Source organism: Aulonocara stuartgranti (assembly GCF_965226115.1).
Source record: "Aulonocara stuartgranti genome assembly, chromosome: 1".
NCBI lineage: Eukaryota > Metazoa > Chordata > Actinopteri > Cichliformes > Cichlidae > Aulonocara > Aulonocara stuartgranti.
Genome location: NC_138939.1, coordinates 17,877,622 through 17,896,767, shown reverse-complemented (window position 1 = coordinate 17,896,767; position 19,146 = coordinate 17,877,622). Strand labels below are relative to the sequence as shown.

Below are 19,146 nucleotides of genomic sequence, written 5' to 3'. Positions count from 1 at the left end.
ATGCTGCGCTCCTGGGAGGACAGCATGAGAACAGGAAACAAAAAAACTCTTCTGCTCAAAAAAGCACATAAATGTCCACAGCACAACATTATGGAACACGTGACAAGCCACAGGGTCGGGTGGGGGTGAGGAATAATCCGAAGCAAACACAGCAGCCATCCTGCTCAGCACTACCATTCCAGCGCGGGCTCAGACCCGCCGTGTTCCCAGAAGGGAACAAGCATCAAAGGCGTTTGGAAAGGGAGGGGGGATGAGTGTGCGCATATCAGTGTATATGTATGTGTGTGCGTGTCCAGAGTTCAGCTGAGACAGTGTCCTTCGCCCTGCTAGGCTAAGTAAAAAGTCTTCCAGCCAACCCAGGTGGTGTGATGTTGTCATTCTTTTGCTCAAAGAGCCGATTCTGAGAACTCACGACCACAGTGAGCCTCCCCAAGATGTAATCCAATTTGCACTCAGAGATGTTATTCCAAGCGAGCCCTTCCAAGATGTAATCCAGTCTGCACTCAGAGATCTTATTCTGAGTATTCACGGCAGCCGTAAGCTTCTCCAAGATCTTATCCGTGCTGCACTCAGTGAGCCCATTTTGAGAAACTCACGCCTCTTCCCATCGTTTCAATCCCAGCGGGCAGCCTTGTGGGGGTCTGAACAGCCAGTTCCGCTTTCTTAATTCTTCGATAAGTCAGGGCCAAGCCAGCTCCGATCAGCAAGAACCCTGTTATCATGGTTCCGAATAGGTAGATATCTTCAGCACTCAAGCTCACCCAAGCCCAAACTTCTCGTTGAGAAAGGGGTGTCAATTGCATTTAGGGACCAGTTGATCAAATCCATAATTCCTCTTTTAGGTTTTAGAGAACAGACTGTGAGAGAGTGTTCCAGGGTAAAAGTAATTTAAAAAAAACACGAGACTAGACAAGGACATAAGAGGCTAAGCAGGGAAGCTAAGGGAGAGGAGGAGAGGAGAAAAGTGTGACCGCCTTCGTCAAGAGCAAGAGCAGAAAGCCTGAAAAAAATTTATGAGCTCAATGAGTTACCATTGGGTTGTAGCTGTATAAAACCATCCTGGAGTATGGGCAGTATATTCAAGTAATGCAGACCAGTGGGCCAAGCAGTAAGGGATGTCCATAAGTAGATTGCACAGTGATGTGCTATTGATTAGCTACTGTCGAATGCATGTCATTGATTGAACCAGCAAGGTGTGTGATTGCTGCATGTTGAAATAGGTTCTCTGGAAATGTATGCTTAGTAAAACGTTAGAATACAAAACAAAAACTAGTATTTAATGGCTGTGTGAGACCATCAGGTAGCAAGGCATTAATTCTAGTCTCAAGCACATTTAAGAAATATGTGCTTACAAAGGTGATAGATGAGGAAAATTGAAAAACTGTCCTGCAGTCTGACAACGCAAAATTCCAAATAATTTTTAAATTATATTCCCCAGGCTAACAAGGAGAGGAACCATGCAGTTGTACTTTAGTTAATGCTGACGCTATATGCAGGTTTTGTAACCGCCTTGTCTATTTCATCAAGACACTGCCAAACTACTTTCAGCAAATGTGACAACAACTTTGCTCAGTAATAAAAAGAGCTTGAGTGCTATTTTATAGAGATGCACCAATGGCAATTTTCTTGGCAGTTATTCATTTTTTTCCCAAGTGCAAAAGCCACAACACTGATAACAGTTTGAAGCATAATTAACTGTGCATGCTGCATCTATCAAATAGGCACATATTTGTAGTTTATGCAGAACAGTTGGCAATGATTGTCATCTCTGCACAGGCTTAAACTGACCACATTATATAAATCCATCAGAAATCAAATAAAATTGCTCTATAGTTCGTGTATATATACAGTATAAGTAGATGTGGCTCTGTATGTTGAAAGCAAGCCATTATATTGAAGTATCTTAGATGCATTTTACAAACTAAAAAGGACTTAGAGAAATAAATTAAAAATGTGAGTGGAATGGAGAGAATACAAGTGACAGTGATTAAATGAAAGCGAAAGAGGGAGTAGATTAGCTCAGAGTCCATCCTTAGAGAGTGCCTGATAGGGTGAACAAGCTGCCAGCACTCCCTTCATCTTCCCCTCCTCCCCCATCAAAGCTTCTCTGCTCTTATCTTCATCACGCTCACCCTTAATATATCATGGTTTCTCTTTCTTTTCTTTCTCTCTTTGTGTCTCCTCTCATTGTCAGTCCATGAGCATGATTGTAGTGCCCCCCCCCCCCCTTTTTTTTTGTGGCAGGGCATAATGAAAACTCCTATGTGATAGTTTTTACACAGAGTAATCTCATTTCTTCCTCACTGCTTGCTGTTTCCAGTCTCCCTGAGTTGGTGTGGGCTGTGCAATGTGTTCCCTCTTGATTATTCAGCTGTGTTTTGTTTTCCATATTTTTCACTGTAACTGAGTAGGGGGGCATGGTGACTACTGAACTAGCAATTCTTATTATGCAAAATGTCAACAAGACAAATAAATAAGACTTAGTTTTTCCATATTCTACATGTTTTGTAATTGTAATGTTAACTGGACTCCTGTACTAACAAAAAATTGCAATTACACTGAAAAAAAGTATTCTTAAGAATTGTTATTTACATTAACGTGAGCTTGTCTGGGATGTTTACCACCCTACAGTTTAGCAGTCTGTCCTCGGGTTCCTTGAGCTACGTTTTTGTCATGTTTCACTGCGCTACACATTGACATACCCAGTGTACAATAATAACCTAGCTGACCTTTGCCTTTCCATCAGAAATGATATGGAGCTCTGGGAGTCAGTGCTGAGCCATTAGGGGGAAACGACACCTACAAGCATCAGAGACAGGCTCATAAAAAGATTCTTGTCTTCCATCCATTTAAATCCTCACTTGAAAGAAGTTTTTTCATCATTATTTAAACTTTTCGACACACCAGAATTAGAGGTTTCCTTTCTTTTCCTAAATTGATTCCAGTTTTCTTTCTAACTATAACTGAACACATGCAAGGAAAGACAAAATATTGTTTTCATGGCAAAATGAACAATTATACTTGACAGTTTCTTTCAAACTGCAGTAAGTTGCTTGATCTCTCACTGAAACAAGTAAAAATAAAGAGGTAGAAACAATTAACTGAAACTGAGTTGCTGTACACCCACCTTTACCTGACATATTTTACTATACCAAACAAAAGATGATGCAGTAGATTTATATAACAAAACAAAAGTTATGTACATAATTTTCTAGTATAATTTAATAACTTCACCAGATAACAGGACATTGACCTTTGCTCATACTGAGGCTCTTACGATGGCTACTGGCTTATGGCTGATTCTGAGCTCAGGATGGTATTACATTTAATTAGATTTAGCCAACTTGTGGCTTCTTTCACTGCCCATGTTCAGCTGGGTAATGATTTAAGTGTGATAAAGGTTTGTTGCTATGGACATTTTTGTGGTGCTCCTCCTGTGGTTTGCTTTGGAGAACTTTGTGTCGTCATTGACAGTGAAGAGCTTCCATGCTAACAACATGTTAGTGTGTCAGTATGAGTGTGACTGTTTGCCTGTGCCACTGTGTGCGTGGTGTGCATGCATAAAATGGACTTGCTTCTAGTCAGACATGCACGAGGCTGATTGACCCATCTAAGGTCAAAATGTTGGAATCAACCAATTCCAGTCCCTGGCTGGTCAGTCTGTGCATCTCTAATCAGGATGTCTTATTTCTCCATCACATACTAATAAAGATTACAAGTAAGAAGTTTGTAAATGGAAAAGACAGGATGGTTTGAGTATTTCAAAAACGAATGATCTTGAATAACCAGACTGGTCCAGAATAAATGGCCAGAGTTACTCTGATAATGATTTCTACAGGGAGAAAAGCGTACGATGAAGTCAATACTAACTATTTTAGCAGATGGGCCAGAACAACAGAGGACCACCTGGGATGATGCTTCTGTCCACTAAGAACAGAAAACTGAGGCTTTAGTAACAACGGTGCATCAAAACTTGATAAATGTTGTCTGATTTAATGAGTCTTCATGACTTTAAAAGCTTTGATTCATCCACTCTTGTATCAACAACTCGCACTAATGGTGGTCATGTAATTGTGTTGGGGGTGTTTGAGCCCTTTAGTACCAGCTGAGCATCATTTAAATCCCACAGTCTACCTGAGTATTGTTGCTGAACATGTCCAGCCCTTTATGATTGCAAATTGCTAATCAGCAGAACGTGGCACCGTGTCTCAAAGCTCATTTTGTCTTGTTTCTTGAGCACGAGAATGCATTCACTGTAGTAAAATGGCCTCCACAGTCACCAGATCAGGAGCTTTGCACCATTAAAGTGTTATCCACAAATCTGCAGCAACTAAATGATGTCAATATGAGAGATGTCTCCTAAATCTGTGTCATGGAAAATTAAGGAGGTTCTGATGGGGAATCCAGTGCAGTCATTAATTAATTAGTATACATGCAAGTAAGTACAAAGGCGTTTTTAGGGGGGGGGGAAACATTAAACTGTATTAAATAAACAAAATGGAAAACACATTAGTTTGAAGCAAAATGAAACTTAAGCATTCAAATATGCATTTTTTATTCATTCTAAACATATAGACATGTTTTAACACCTAGATCGTGATCAAAACTGTTAATATGAAGCATAAAATTTCATGTAAAATAGATGTTTGACTTATTTTTAAGGCTTAGACAAAGTTGTTGTAGTTTTTCTTTTCACTGTCACTGTCACTCACCACTGTCAAGAACTGATTGTCAGTAAAATGTAAAAACTGCCTAATTTGGTTCTAAATTAATTGAACTACATAACTAGTAATTAAACACAGTACACACAAACAATATACACAAAAATATACTCACATACAATTTCCATTGAATCTGTTAAGTTGTGGTGGTGTTTTGCCTTTGGTGGGAGTTTATGTTGGCGGAAATCCCTGGGATGCTTTGTTTACAGAAACAGATTACAGATGCCTGATCTCCACATTCACACACGCGCGCACACACGTACACGCACGCGTGCAGCCAGGCAGGCTTGTTGAGGCTAAAATGATTTATAGCCAGCCATGTCTAATGGATTGCTTTGGCACTTGAGAAATTATGAAAAAGAATTAATTAGCCTTCAGTGACCCTGCTGTCCATCTGCCTCTCTCTCTCCTGGCAGAGGCGCTTGGCTGATCACTTTGCATGTAATTACAGGTTAAATGGGCTGTGCTTACCTGCCACAGATTCATCTTCGCTAAATCACATAAAAAATACCTAGGTGTATCATTACTGCAGTATGGTGAGATTTTAATGGGCCAAACACTATTACAAGATAAATAAAGAGTTTATTATCCAACATTTATGGGTTAGGTGACAGCTAATCACTCTGTATGACTCGTACTGTTTACGTTGTAAGGTTGTTACTGTCTAATACAAAAGCTAACACCCAACAAAAGGATAATTTTTATTGATCAAAATAAAGTGACCAAGTGGAAATAAAACACTATAAAAGCTTTAATCAACAAAAACAAATTCAAAATCATTTTGAATTAGGCCTTCACTATTTGCAATTTACATGATTTAACAAATAAGAAATACTTGCCATAAAGCCTTGCAAACAGCCAAAGGTAAACCAGAGAATCTCACAGCAAAAGAAATGAACAGAACGTGAACAGCAGCTTAGTTCCCCCTCAGTGGGGATTATGGTGAATAGCTGTTATTTTCTCTCGTCTAGTTGAATTCACTTGGAGAACAGAAAGCCCTGTTCGGGTAAGAAGCTGTGGAGTTGCTGCTTCCCTTTGTCCTCCTCTGTCCTCAGTGTGTCCTTAACTGCTACAAGGATAAAAGGCAAATTCACTAGAATTGCTTTCTTAATTTTATACCTTCAAATGTCAGAGAATTACATATTACCTAAGAAAATGAACTAAAACAACTTGTAGACCTTGTTCATATCAAATAGGCTAACAGAAGGCCATCTTTAAATTAGATTGAAATTGCGCTTTGCATTTTTGGCAAGTGTATAGCTCAGGCATGATTACATGTTATGAATTATTTTGTGGTTTCCTGTCTCCTGAGCTCAGAAAACCAGCTGGTATGAGACAGAAAAGCATCCGTGAGAGCGATACTGGAGGAGATGTGATTATGGTTCCCTCCAAAATAAGCCTACACTTCAGATCCACACAAACACACAGTACTAAGGCTGAGACGTTATTATGTTTGTCTTGCTTTGTATGTAATTCTGACTGTGTGGCACTCACTTTAGTCCCCTGATGTTTCTCCTTATACACAAAAACACCTCCTCTTTGAGATTAGCTGCATAACAAGAGAACCACAGCTGCCCGTCAGCGGCAGATAGGCAGATGGCAGGGACTTTGGTTTTGGTGACGACTCCTGAAAAAATGAGATATACGAATCGAAGGTATACATAAATGGCACAAGCCAACAACACAAATGAATGAATTAATACAATTTCATACCCCATCTTCATATGCACCACGTTTTCTTGCACCCATTTCAATAAATTTCAATATTCTTATATTAACAATGGACCACAAAACTCCTGCTACATAAGAGAAACCCATCTTGATGTCAAACCCATGCGGAAGTATAAATCAGCTAAGCTCTAAAGAACTTTTTACACTTGGTTTATTCTCTCTCAGCTCATTGTTTTGGGTTTCTGGCTAGCAGCATCACAGCCTTGGTTTTCATACAGTGTAGGTTCTGGCTGCAACAGCATGTTATTTCTAGCAAAAGGGCTCTGATCTACCGCACACACTGTAGTCATCACAGTGGAGTAATTAGTCATTAGTAATTAGTTAGTCATATTCAGATGCATGTGTTGTAGATTTATATTGCATAACCAACAGCAGGATGCAAGACACAGGTGTAGAACATAAGGTGAGCTTTTTATGCTGATTAGTTTAGAGAATTTGAAAGTCCAAGATCCAAAGAACACAACGTATGAAACGTTGGGAATTCTGGTTTTACAGATATAAGGAATACACAATTACACAGACGACACAACAAAGAACAAGGGAAGACTGAAACAATGTATACAACAGATAATGAGGATGGAGAAAAGAGGTGGAAACCCACACACAGCTCAATCAAGCAATCAAGAAAGCAATCAAGACGACAAGCAGGAGAAACAAAATTAGACAAGATACAGAAGATCAAACTACTACCAAAATAAAACGGGAAGTAAATGAGTCAGATAAGCAGGAAAACAAGATTAACTTGACTCGGAAGACAGAAGAAGGCAGGAGAACATTCAAAGAGATAAGACAAACACAGAGACAAGACTAAAGGAACAGATTGGAAACACAAAATGGAACTAACTAAATACAAACTTCAAAGTTACCTCTAACTAAAAACAGGAGTTTAAAAAAAATAAAATATAAATGGAGATCATTATGAATCCATACAACTCATGAAAAATAACACTTGAAAACTGTATGAATAGAACGGTAAATATTAAAGAGAAACATAACTCACAGAAATCCAATGCAAGGACAACTTAAAATGCAAGTCTTACATAATTGGTTAAATATATAGGAGTTATTTTTTGTTTCAAAAGAAACAAAGAATAGAAATCAAACACAAATCTCATCTCCAAACAAAAATGGATCGTGAAGTCAAAAATTAAAAAATCTACGACCATGACATTAGTTGCTAAGAGACTATATTTATAGATGTGATATTGGGAATAAATCTTGCAGAGCAAAATAAAATAAAATAAATTAGTTAATAATACTAATAATATTCTTGTAGGGCATTTACCTTCCAACTTTTGTCATTTGGCACTAAATGAATTGAATTGAATTGATTTGAATTGAATCGAACCATAAGGCTGACTAAGAGACAAATAGAGAGACTGGGGTCATTTTAAACAGAGAGAAAACATGACAAATAAATAAACAAATGACAGACAGACATAGCAGAGTGAGTCAGCGAGAGACACAATGAGACAGAGGGAGGATGAGCAACATGGAGGGATTATTAGTGACTCTGTGAAGGGATTAGGGAGGAATGCTGAGGTCTGACACACTAGAATGTGAAATTGCAGTGGCTTAGTGTCACTTCCCCCCTCCACTTCCTCTGCTCTTTTCCGCAGGTACGGACCATTCACTCCAGTCACATCACTCACCTGCCTCTGATTCTCCCTCCTCTCTCTCTCTCATTCTGACACATATGCATCACTGCTTACCTCACCAAGCTTACACATAGAGGTGTTCAGTGGGTGGTACAGTTGGAGCACGATCCAATTTCTATGGATTATCCACCTTGGATGATGCAGCAGAGCAAATTTGATGTTTTTTTTCTGGCTGGCTGGAGATCATGAACATTGTATTCTTTCCAGATGAAGTGTTTGTACTGTATAACTCTGTTAAGACTTACATTTACAGACTGACACACCAACCAAGCATGCTGTCAGTTATGTGAAAAATGTGATAGCTTTGGTAAAAGCCCATCATGTAGTTTTGACAAATTCTTGACCATTCACCTCATCTCTCCTCTGACTTTTTCTCCACCTCTCCTGCAGATCTGAGTTCGACCTGGAGTATGACAGCTATCATGAGGACTACTATGACAGGTACTGCCAGAAAGCTATGCATGGCAGCCTATACACCTTACTGCTTGTCTGTGTGTCACAGGCGCCTAAAGGCAGAGGCTAAAGTGGATTCGTCATCCTGACAGCCGCTGGTAGTGTCTGCTCCCTGCTGCTGTCTCCCACACAGCTGTCAGTCATTCTGTCTTTGCTTACAGTTTACAGTGTACCCATTTACTACACAACCTACACAACCTCACTAGTTGCACACACACACACACACACACACACACACACACACACACACATCCAATACTATTTACAGACACTAAAACGGTGGGTTTTGATGTGCATTCTAAATCAAGGGTGATTTATTCTAACATGCAAACATAAACTGCAATGTTTGTACGTTCCAGTATTCTTCAACACAGCCTGAACACTCTAAGTCAAACTTTAGTTTAATTTCTTTAAGTAGTGTTCATGAATAGTTCTCCAGGCTTCTTTGAAGCAGTGGCGGAGCAGGGTGGTGGCTTACTGGGCTTAAGCCCGGGTTGTTTTTTCAGAAGCCCGGGGTCTTTTGAAGTGTAATTTTTTCATAGTTAGATGCCTGGCTGACAACTGTATAAAACAAAAACTACACACAATATTCAAAGCACATAGTGCACACTGTGGGAATTTACGACTGTGCGTAAATCCCCCCTAATATTGGTATGATCCGAGCTCAGGCACTAAGCGACTGAGCGAGGGGGCGGGGGAGAGCTGCTGCCTGCGAGTGCGCGGTTGGAGAAGCGCAGACTGAGGAGAACTGAAGTTTGACCAGGTACCAAAGAAAATCATTCGTACTGTAGAAATAATGTAAATATAACGGTGTATCACGAAAGATTGAGGTCAAACTGATCACTTAACATATATTACGTGAATTATTACGTTGATTATGAATCAACAAATGGCGAAATGAAAAACCAAACAACAACAATGCTGTTTTTTCAGTCCTAGCATACATGTGTGTTTATTTCATATTTTCAGTTTTTCCCTCCACGGCTAAATAAATCAGTTTCAGTAATGCACTGATATACAAGAATGGACATAAGGAGGTTCTTTCAAAGAAAAAACTCTGGTAGATGTTATTTTATATATTATGCTTGTTGTTCAGTATATTTCTATGCAACACAAGAGTAATTTAAATACACAGCAGTATATTCACAGATATTTACATACACTTTAATGAAAACACAAGAACATTTTTGTTACTGTACAACATCAATTTAGAGTAAACTTGTTTTGTTTTGGATAAATAAATATTGAAATATCTTTTGAATCAGTTAAATGTCAGAATAAAGAGAGAGCTGTCTATTTTTTTATCACTTTAATCAAATTTAGGAGTACATATACACTAAGTTTATTGTTAATTAATAAGAAAACTCCAGAGGATTCCATTCTGAGCTGAAGAAGCTTCTGATAGGTTAGTAGAGTCCATGTGAGTAAATTGGTGGCACAGCTGTGGATGCATATAAGGCAAAACACAGAGCCTGTTTCTTTGAAATGGGAAAATCAAGAGATGTCAACCAAAACACCAGGAAAAGAACTGTGGAGCTCCATAAGTGTGGCTTAATTTTGAATACAATTTGGTGCCATTTACAATCAAGAAATACAGATAGTTTCTCTCTTTACTCTTAAAGTTAACAAATATGTTTTTTATATTTATCAACCTAAAAAAATAAACATTTAGTCTGATTTTTATGTTACAATTTAAAAAGTGTATCAGTTTTTATCTGAAGAGTGTGTAAATATCTGGTTTCAACTGTATATTTGATACAGCCCTGATTTTGTTCTGCCTTGCTGCTTAATTAAAAAGCTAGTTTAAGGTGTCCTGCATATGTGATATATTTTTTTCCCTATATGAAGTCGTTCTTTTTTAAACAAAACTCAAAACAGAGCCTATTAATCTTTCAGTCATTTCTTTCAAAATCTGATGATACCCACAACACTGCCCAACACCACAGACTGAAATGCAACCCCAAACCGTGATGAAGCCTCCGCCGTGTTTAACAGATGGTTGTAGACAGTCACTGACCTTTTCTCAAATACATATTGATAATGATTTGAATATTGAGTGATGAATGGCTTCTTGACAGCAACCTATCTATTGAGGCCATTTCTGATGAAGCTTCAGCAAACAGAAGATGGATTCACTGAAGGACTAGATGCATCTCTTGTGCCAGGTCTTTGCGGGATTTTTTGTTATTTCTTAAGAACACGACCCCAGATACTGTTCATCTACTTTAGACCTTGTTGCAAAAAACTGTTTAATGACATCAAACTGTGTTATCTTTGGAATATTTCATATATTAACCTGAGGAAAGTGAAACAAATTATTTGTTTTTGCAACAGGCTGTTAGTAACAAAAATACTCAGGCCACTGAAAATGCAAGAAAATCCCTCTCCTAGGAAGAAAAATATAATATAATATAAAAACAAGTAATAAGAAATGCCACATGCTTTAATACTTTTACTCAGTACCGTATATTGTATGTTAATCTTTTCTTGAATATCCCAGTGAGATTATAAACTCCTTGTCTGTTGTGTCTTTGTAAAGTGTTTGGCCAAAACCAGTTTAACAGAACTGCTGAGCTCAATTTTTTAAAGTTTTAGATCTCTTTTACAGGAATGAAAACCATTCCTCGAAAAACAAGTGAAGTGACTGTGACAGTTCTAGCATAATATTGATATCCTTTTTATACTCAAAAAAGTCTTTTAGTGGCCCCTTGTGCCCATTATTAAAATATGTTTTTGTTTCTCCTCTTATTTATTCAAGTTTCTGCTTTCAAGTTGCTGATTTCAAATCTCCAGGCCTTATTAAGCAGGAAAACTAATAACTGATTTGATTTCGCTCACGCCTTCACTTTCAAATAAAGTGAGGTCTTAAGAAACAACTTGTACTGGGAGATGACTGAAAAACTAAAAGTGCCATAACGCTTCACTTTAAATTGGTTGTAGAAAAAAGTGTCAAACATGACAGCTCTTTTTGTGGAAATGTGACAGGTTTTATTTAAGTTTTCTCTTTTAAATTTGCACTTCATACTAGTTTCTGAAAAAGGTTGACAACAGCCATACTCTTAAATTAAGTGACATCTCATAAACACCAAAATCTGTCCTTTGGACAGCGTGCATTTGTAGCGTGAGCGCAGCTTTTAGGTAGATGGTGTAGTTAGCTGAGCTTCATATCTGAATAAAAGAAGGCAGTCAACTTACTGAAACACACACATGCACAGGAGAATAACACCTCATCCTGTAGCTTCTCTCGCACCTAGTTGAGTATTATTGCTGAGTTGAGTGTTACCTGTCATTTTTTTTCATTGTTTCATATTTTCATGTGGTTTTCCTCGCGTCGCATTTTTTCGTCTTTGTTCAGGGGGGAACACTCATTGCTGATTTTCAATTTGTTTTTAACACAGTGCATGATTATTCCCCACACTGTTGGCTTGCGCTTTTGACAGCTGTGCGTGTTTGAGTGCATGTGCGTGTATTCCTCTGGGTTTGAGTGAGCGGGAGCTATGCGTGTGTACACGTGCACGCACGTTTGCATCTGTGTTTGTTGTTTGTGTACGTCAATATGTGGGAAAGGGAGAAATGACTGTTTTTGCCCGCTGTCCTCTTGAGCAAACACAACAGTAAAGTGTCTTTCAACACAGATAACAGCTCAGGCTGACAAAGCTGCTTTCCATGTGGGGTCTAATCCATGGAGACAAACACTCTCACACACACTCACACACTTTTCTGTAATCCTCACTCCTCTACCGTCTCTCATTGTCTGAGCTTCTATTCTCTGAGATGACACTTCAAAGCCGGTGTAACAACACATTGTCTATCTGCCCCTGCACACAGCTCTAAAAGACTTTAAACTCCCCTAAGTCTTTGGTTTCAATGTCTCCCCGCACGGACAATGCTCAAAGCCTCTAATCTCACACACTTACGGTGGCCTAATACACTTCATACTTATGTGACATTGTGATGCATATGTGTCTGAGTGTGTATTGTGGATGTGCTAAGAACACAGTCTGTTCAGAAATCACTATATCAAGTAGACGGGCTTCACATAATATCATAGATCAGGAAACAATATAGAAAACTCTTCAGGAAGCCAGGCTGTGTCTGACTGACTGGCTAACGGCTCAATCAGTAAATCTAAATTGCCATCCAAAATCAAAGTCCTTGCAGATGACAGCTTCACTTCCTGTTGTTGGCTCGTTATATACAACAGAGGAACACTTCACTCGCAGGCTTTGCAGAAATATTTTCATTTGTTTTCAGACTGTCTTTTATCCTGAAATATCTAACACGTTATTTTTTTAAGTCACTGACACTATTATAGTAGTGTCATGGTACCGGATCGTTGAGCCAGTGTTCTCTGTTTTGTGACCTTTTGCATCATGTTGAATTCATTTTTTTGATTTTGAGAAGTGAACCTTTTTTCTGGATTTTATTAGGCCGGGTTTTCTTGTTTAGTTCGTGTGACTAGAAATGGTAGCGTTTGGTAATCCCTGTTAATTTTCCTGCTATATTATTAGAGGTCTCTAGTTTAGTTTTAAGTTAATTTAGGGTTATCAGTTTATGTTCCCGCTTCTTTGGTCTGGTATTTCTGTTTTGTTGTTTGGCTTCCCCTCCTGTCAGTCATGTCTCTTGCCCTGTCTCTCCCTCTCATCCGTGTCATATCTCTGTGCTGTCTCCATGTTCTTCTCCCTGTGTTTTCTCCTTTGTCTCCCCCGTCTGTCATGTGTTTCTATGTTTGTTTACCCCCATCTTCGTGTCAAGCCTGTGTGTCCTTGTCTGAATCTTGGTTTGCGTGCTACTTCCTGTTTTATCTTTGACAGTCCCTCGTTTTGCTTCCCCTGTCTCGTTATGCCTGATTTGGAAAAAAAATGAACATAATAACAAAGTGATTGAAATTCTTGCAAATGTATTTTAAAAAGAAACAATTTTACAGCATGTGCGTGTATTCATCATTTGCCATAACACTCAAAAATGAGCTCAGGTACATCCTGTTTTCACTGATGATCTATCAGATTTTTCTACAACTTGATTGGAGTCCACCTGTGGTAAATTCAGTTGACTGGACATGATTTGGAAAGGCACATGTTTGTATGGATAAAGTCCCATAGTTGAGGATTGTATCAAGTCACAGATATGGGGAATGGTACAGTAACATTTCTCCAGCACTGAAGGTCCTGTAATCCGGTAATCTGTAAATGGAAGAAGTTTAAAACACCAGGGCGCTTCCTAGATTTGGTTCCCCGACCAGTATAAGTGATTGTGGAAGGTCCTTTGTGAGGCAGGTGACCAAAAACCTGATGGACACTCTGACAGAGTTTGAACATTGCTCTGTGGAGAGAGGAGAAGAAGGAGAACCATTTCTGTAGCACTCCATCATCAGACCTGTATGGTAGAGTGGCCAATCAGTTTAGGCCCCGGATGACTTGGGGATAGAAGCTCCTCTTGAGTCTCTCTGTCCTTACCCGGATAGTGCGGAACCTTCTGCCGGATTGCAGAAGTTGGAACAGTTTGTTGCCAGGTTGGGATGGGTCCTTCAGTACCTGCGCTGCTCTAGTCCGGCATCTCCTGGTGTAGGTGTCCTGAAGGGGGTGGGGGGGAGCAATCCTGCAGCAGCGTTCTGCTGTACAGATCACTCTCTGAAGAACTATTTGGTCATTAACACAGCTGTTCCCAAACCAGGATGTGATGTTCTGTGTGAGGATGCTCTCCACGGCACCTACATAGAAAGTCCAGAGGATCGCTAGCGAGACCCTGAACTTCCTCAGTTGTCGGAGGTGATACAGGCGCTGCCTAGCCTTTTGGTCTGGACCTGAATGTGGGCAGACCATGTCAGGTCTGAGGAGATGTGGACACCAAGATACTTGAAGGACTGCACCCTCTCCACTGGAGCTCCATTGATGATAGTGGGCTTGTAGTCTCTGTGCTGACTCCTTCTGAAGTCCACCACCAGCTCCTTGGTCTTGCCAACGTTCAGCTGGAGGTGGTTATCCTGGCACCATGATGCCAGATTCTTCACTTCGTCAATGTAGCCCGCCTCATCGTTGTTGGAGATGGCGCCCAACACCACTGTGTCGTCAGCAAACTCCACAATGGTGTTGGAGCCATGGGTGGCTCCGGATCTGTGGTGTCTGGAATGGAGGAGGAGGTGATGTTCTTCAAGGCACATGACACCTGACAGGCAAATGACAACCCACCTGGTGTTTGCTAAAATGCACCTGAAGGAGCCTCAGACCAGATTGAACTTTTTGGGCTGAATGCTAAGAGTCATGTCTGACCTGCCCAATACCAGTGCTACACCGTGCTACAGTGAAGCATGGTGGTGGCAGCATCATATTATTCTAGGGATGTTTTTTGGCAGCAGGAACTGTGAGGCTAGTCAGGATTAAGGGAAAGATAAATGGAGCCATGTACAGAGAGAACCTTGATGATAACATCCTCCAGAGCGCTATGAACGTTGGACTGGAGCAAAGTTTCAGGTTAGAAAAGGACAACGACTGTGAATTCCTTGACCCAGCCATAGTCCAGCCATAAACCTGACTGAACATCCCTAGGCTGTGCAGGGTGTTCCCTATCCAACCTGAGGGATCTTGAGAAGTTCTGCAAAGAAAAAGGGAAGAAACTGTTCAAAAGTAGGTATGCCATGCTTGTAGCATCATTCTCAAAAAGACTTGAGGCTGTAATTGCTAGCATAGGTGCTTCAATAAAGAATAATAACAATGTCATTGTGTAGAAGTATGGAACAAGTGAAGTAGTATGAATACTTTCTGCATGCACTGTACCATTCAAAACATTAGCTTCCCACACTTTCTACAGGTTTGCCAAGTGATGATTGGTTGGTTTGGATCCTGTAGCTCTGTAGCTTCACCTGGTCACTGGGTCAGTGAGTGTCGAGGCCATTGCATTCTTCAGTCACATCATTATTTCTATTTTTGAAACACCCATGCACAAACACACAGTGTCATTTTTTGTAACCACTATAGAGGTTGACAGTGATACACCCCCTGTCACCGGCACTACTAGCCTGCCGGGGAGCTATTGATTGGCCCTGACAGAACCAATTACATTCAGTGACAGATAGAGACATGGAGCTGTCCACAGGGAGGAGGCAACAGTGAGAGTGAGACAGTTTCACTCTCTTGCATTTGATAAATAGAAAATACAAGTCAAAGGAACATAGAATAGACCCCCCCATATTTATTTATGACGGCTGGACAACTGCTTTAATTTGCATCTCTTTTCACTTCGTTTGAATATGATTACATTTTTTTGTAGTCTAAGTTTAGGTATGAATGCTGATTTGAATTTGATACTTAAAGAACTTTGAAAACATACAATATACGTTCAGCTGAGCAAGAGAATATTTCAAAATAAAATACAAGCAAACTAGTCCCAGTTTTGAGCATTGCAGTGTGCCCTGCATCAATCTGCCATCTGAGTGAAAGTTAAAGTGGCCTCATGAGCATGAAACGTCATCACCACCTGTTGCCTGAAACGGTGGATCTAAAAGCTGTGTACTCTGTACGGAGGCTGTGAACAGCTCAAATGATCTGCGGAACAATAATCTGCATACAGCTTCTAATTTGAGTCATTTTCACCTATGTGTGACAAAATGCATTGTTTCCAGCCTCTGATTATCATTTCAGACACAAGCACAAAATCACACAGACACAGCTACAGCACAAAAACACAAGTTGCTGCATGAAAACAGTCATTTAACAATATTTTTTGTTAAAAATGTGTCTACCTAATCTACAGGGTGTATGACTACCAGCGTGTGCCAGCTTCCTTTTCTCCCCTACCCCTGGGACCCAGTCTTGCCAAGCGATCCCGTTCCTCCTCCTACTCCTCTGGGCACAGACGCAGCCGAGACAGAACCCACTCCAAAAGCTCCAGAGCCCACTCTACTTGTTCAGCCACAGCCAAGTGTGAGCAATATGAATGGGATGTCACTGAGATTTGATTGTTGTGGAAAAAACGTAACAAACAAATTTAAAAAAAATAAATGGCTTTATTTTACATCTTAAATTAGACAAGTTGGATAATGTAGGTTCCCATTGTTTGCCTAAAATGGTAGTAAAGTTCTATGCATTTAAACTTACATGCTTAATAAATATATTTTATAAAAAAGAACTCATGCATTTTACACTGGCAGTTTTGTAGTTTTGTCTCTCTACACACCATCACAGTGAACTCTAAAATCAACCAATTAATTGAAGTGCAGACTTTCAGCTTTAATTCAAGGGGTTGAAAAAAATCATTGCATTAATTGTTTAGAAATTGCAGAAATTTCTAGTCCTCCATTTTCCCAGAGTTAATTAGACAGTTGACTGACAAGCAGTTTCACGGCCCGTTCCCTCGTTTTTCCATGACAAGCAGATCAAAGATATGGAGTTGTTTCCAAGTATTGAACTTGAATTTGGTAGTTGTTCACAGGGACTCTTAGTATGAGGTCAAAACAGATGTTGATAGAAGTGAACCAAACAGTAGATTCAGAGGCAGAATAAAAGTCTTTATCATCAGTCCAGAAATTCTTTGGGCAGAATAAACCATGATTAACTTGTACCGGAATGATGGGAATAGAAAAGTACAGAGGAGAAAGGGAACATTTCATGATCTGAAGCATACTGCATGTATGTCCAATATGACTTTACGGCATGGCATACAGCATGTATGGCTGTGGAACCGGATCACTATTGTTTTTTGATGATGTGACTGCTGATAGAAGGAGGAAATGCAGCATTTGATGATGTCTGCATCTCAATCACATCTTAATTCATTTAAAATTTACTGTGGTGATGTACAGGGACAAAATTACATGTATATATGCATCTAAATATTTATGGACCTAACTGTATATTGCTCCAGTGTCCTCAAAGAGGTCTCACACTAGCTGAAGTACATTCAGAATTCTTTCCAAAGGTGTTTCCAGGTCGTGCAATTTCCTAATGCCGCTTACATTTTCTCGCTCTCTCTGTCCTTGCAGTGGGGATGGAGGAGTTGCAGGTGATTAAAAAGGAGCTGACTCTGATAAAGACACAGATCGATGGGCTGCTTGACAGTCTTGACAGGATGGACACACAGAGGAATGACCACAAAGGTGAGACACTCATTCAGAAAGACAGTGGAGTCGGGTGGCTGTAAGATCGAATGATAGATAATCCATTTGCACATCAGAATCATTTTAAGGAGGACTCCGGCAATATGCCACGTTCAGATTCCTGCTTGATTAGCTCCTCCAGTCACAACCCCAATCAAAACGATTCAGGATCTGTACTGCAGGGAAACTGGGGGATGGGAATGCACTGCATGGATGGAGCCACTCTTATTTTACCTGACAAATCAATTATTTTCCCCCAGTCAGGATCTTTTAAAAAGTTGAATCCAGGCTGTCGGGGGAGAGGTGTATAGATTTATGGTTGGGATCAAATTATGGAACATGCTGAACAAACAGCGTGGTTGAAGTAACTGACTGATGAGACTTCTGCAAACGCAAATAATCAAGTACTGTGAACGGCAGCCGATCGCTACACACAGAAGGAAGTGCTGTTGCTGCCCTCATGTGGACATCTCCAGGTCACTGCAGCTGGCTACGAAAAAACGTCTCAGGGAATAAAGGACAAAGCTCTATTGTCCTCCTTAAGGAAATTATTTTAGCCTCTGCCTTAATTAAACCGACCATAACTGAAACACTGAGTTTACACCACTCCCTCTCACTTGATGCAGTTCAACCTCCTCTGAGCTCCCAACCCCTCAGTCACTGCTACACTTAAATGTTGTTGAGTGAAGACAGTACTTTAACCTTGAAACCATTATCACAACATTCGACTAAAAAAACAGTCCTGGACAACCTTCATTTTACTATCTGTGGATTTGCACCTGCAAAAGTCTGTGTTAAAACTCTCCTGTCTACTTTGATTGACCTTGGCTGATAGATAGCTCTCATCTTTATATTAATTTATCTCCAGCTTTGCTTCATTCCCCTGTCCCTCACTGTCTAGCCTTGCCGTCTCTCATCTCCCTCTCGCTATCATCACATCTGTCCTTCATCTTGTCACTCCCACTCATTTTTCTACCTGTCATCTAGTATAAAATCAGAGAACACGAATTTTCTTCAATACGCTGTGCGAACAGCAATTAATCTCAAATAAAACTGCGAATGTCGTGTGTACATATGTTTATTCTTTTTCTTTTTCTTTTTCAGGGTCTCCACTGAGAGAGGATAGTCCAGTTGGCTCACCATATGCTGCATCACCCAGCAGCCCAGAGCACTCCCTTTCCTCCCTCTCGCCTCCTAGTTCCCGCCATCGAATTCACAAGGAGAGCCCTGACCTGAGAGAGCCTGACGATGACCACCACACGGTAAATGATGTTTATGAAGCATATGCTAGTTTAAGGGGATACAGATGCTATGACCAAAAAAAGTTTAATATTTTGCCTGGAACATTATTTGGGTCTCTGTTAGGGCTACATTTTGTGAATATGGATGGGGAGTAATGTTGTATAATTGTTTGGTTTTTTTTTAGAAAACATTGTTTTTACTTGAAAGTCATACAGGCAAGAAGCCCACATATTTCAGTCTTATGAGTGGC

At 40.0% G+C, this 19,146-nt stretch overlaps 1 protein-coding gene across 1 annotated transcript in view; it reads left to right on the top strand.

Moving 5' to 3' along the window:
• Positions 1-19,146, top strand: part of LOC309712216 (uncharacterized protein) — a 40,443-nt gene that overhangs the window by 19,398 nt on the left and 1,899 nt on the right. The window contains exons 3-6 of the mRNA XM_082542859.1: positions 8,501-8,551; positions 16,313-16,482; positions 17,541-17,654; positions 18,759-18,916. Coding sequence (XP_082398985.1) covers positions 8,501-8,551; positions 16,313-16,482; positions 17,541-17,654; positions 18,759-18,916 — 493 coding nt within the window. The remainder of the gene's footprint in view (positions 1-8,500; positions 8,552-16,312; positions 16,483-17,540; positions 17,655-18,758; positions 18,917-19,146) is intronic.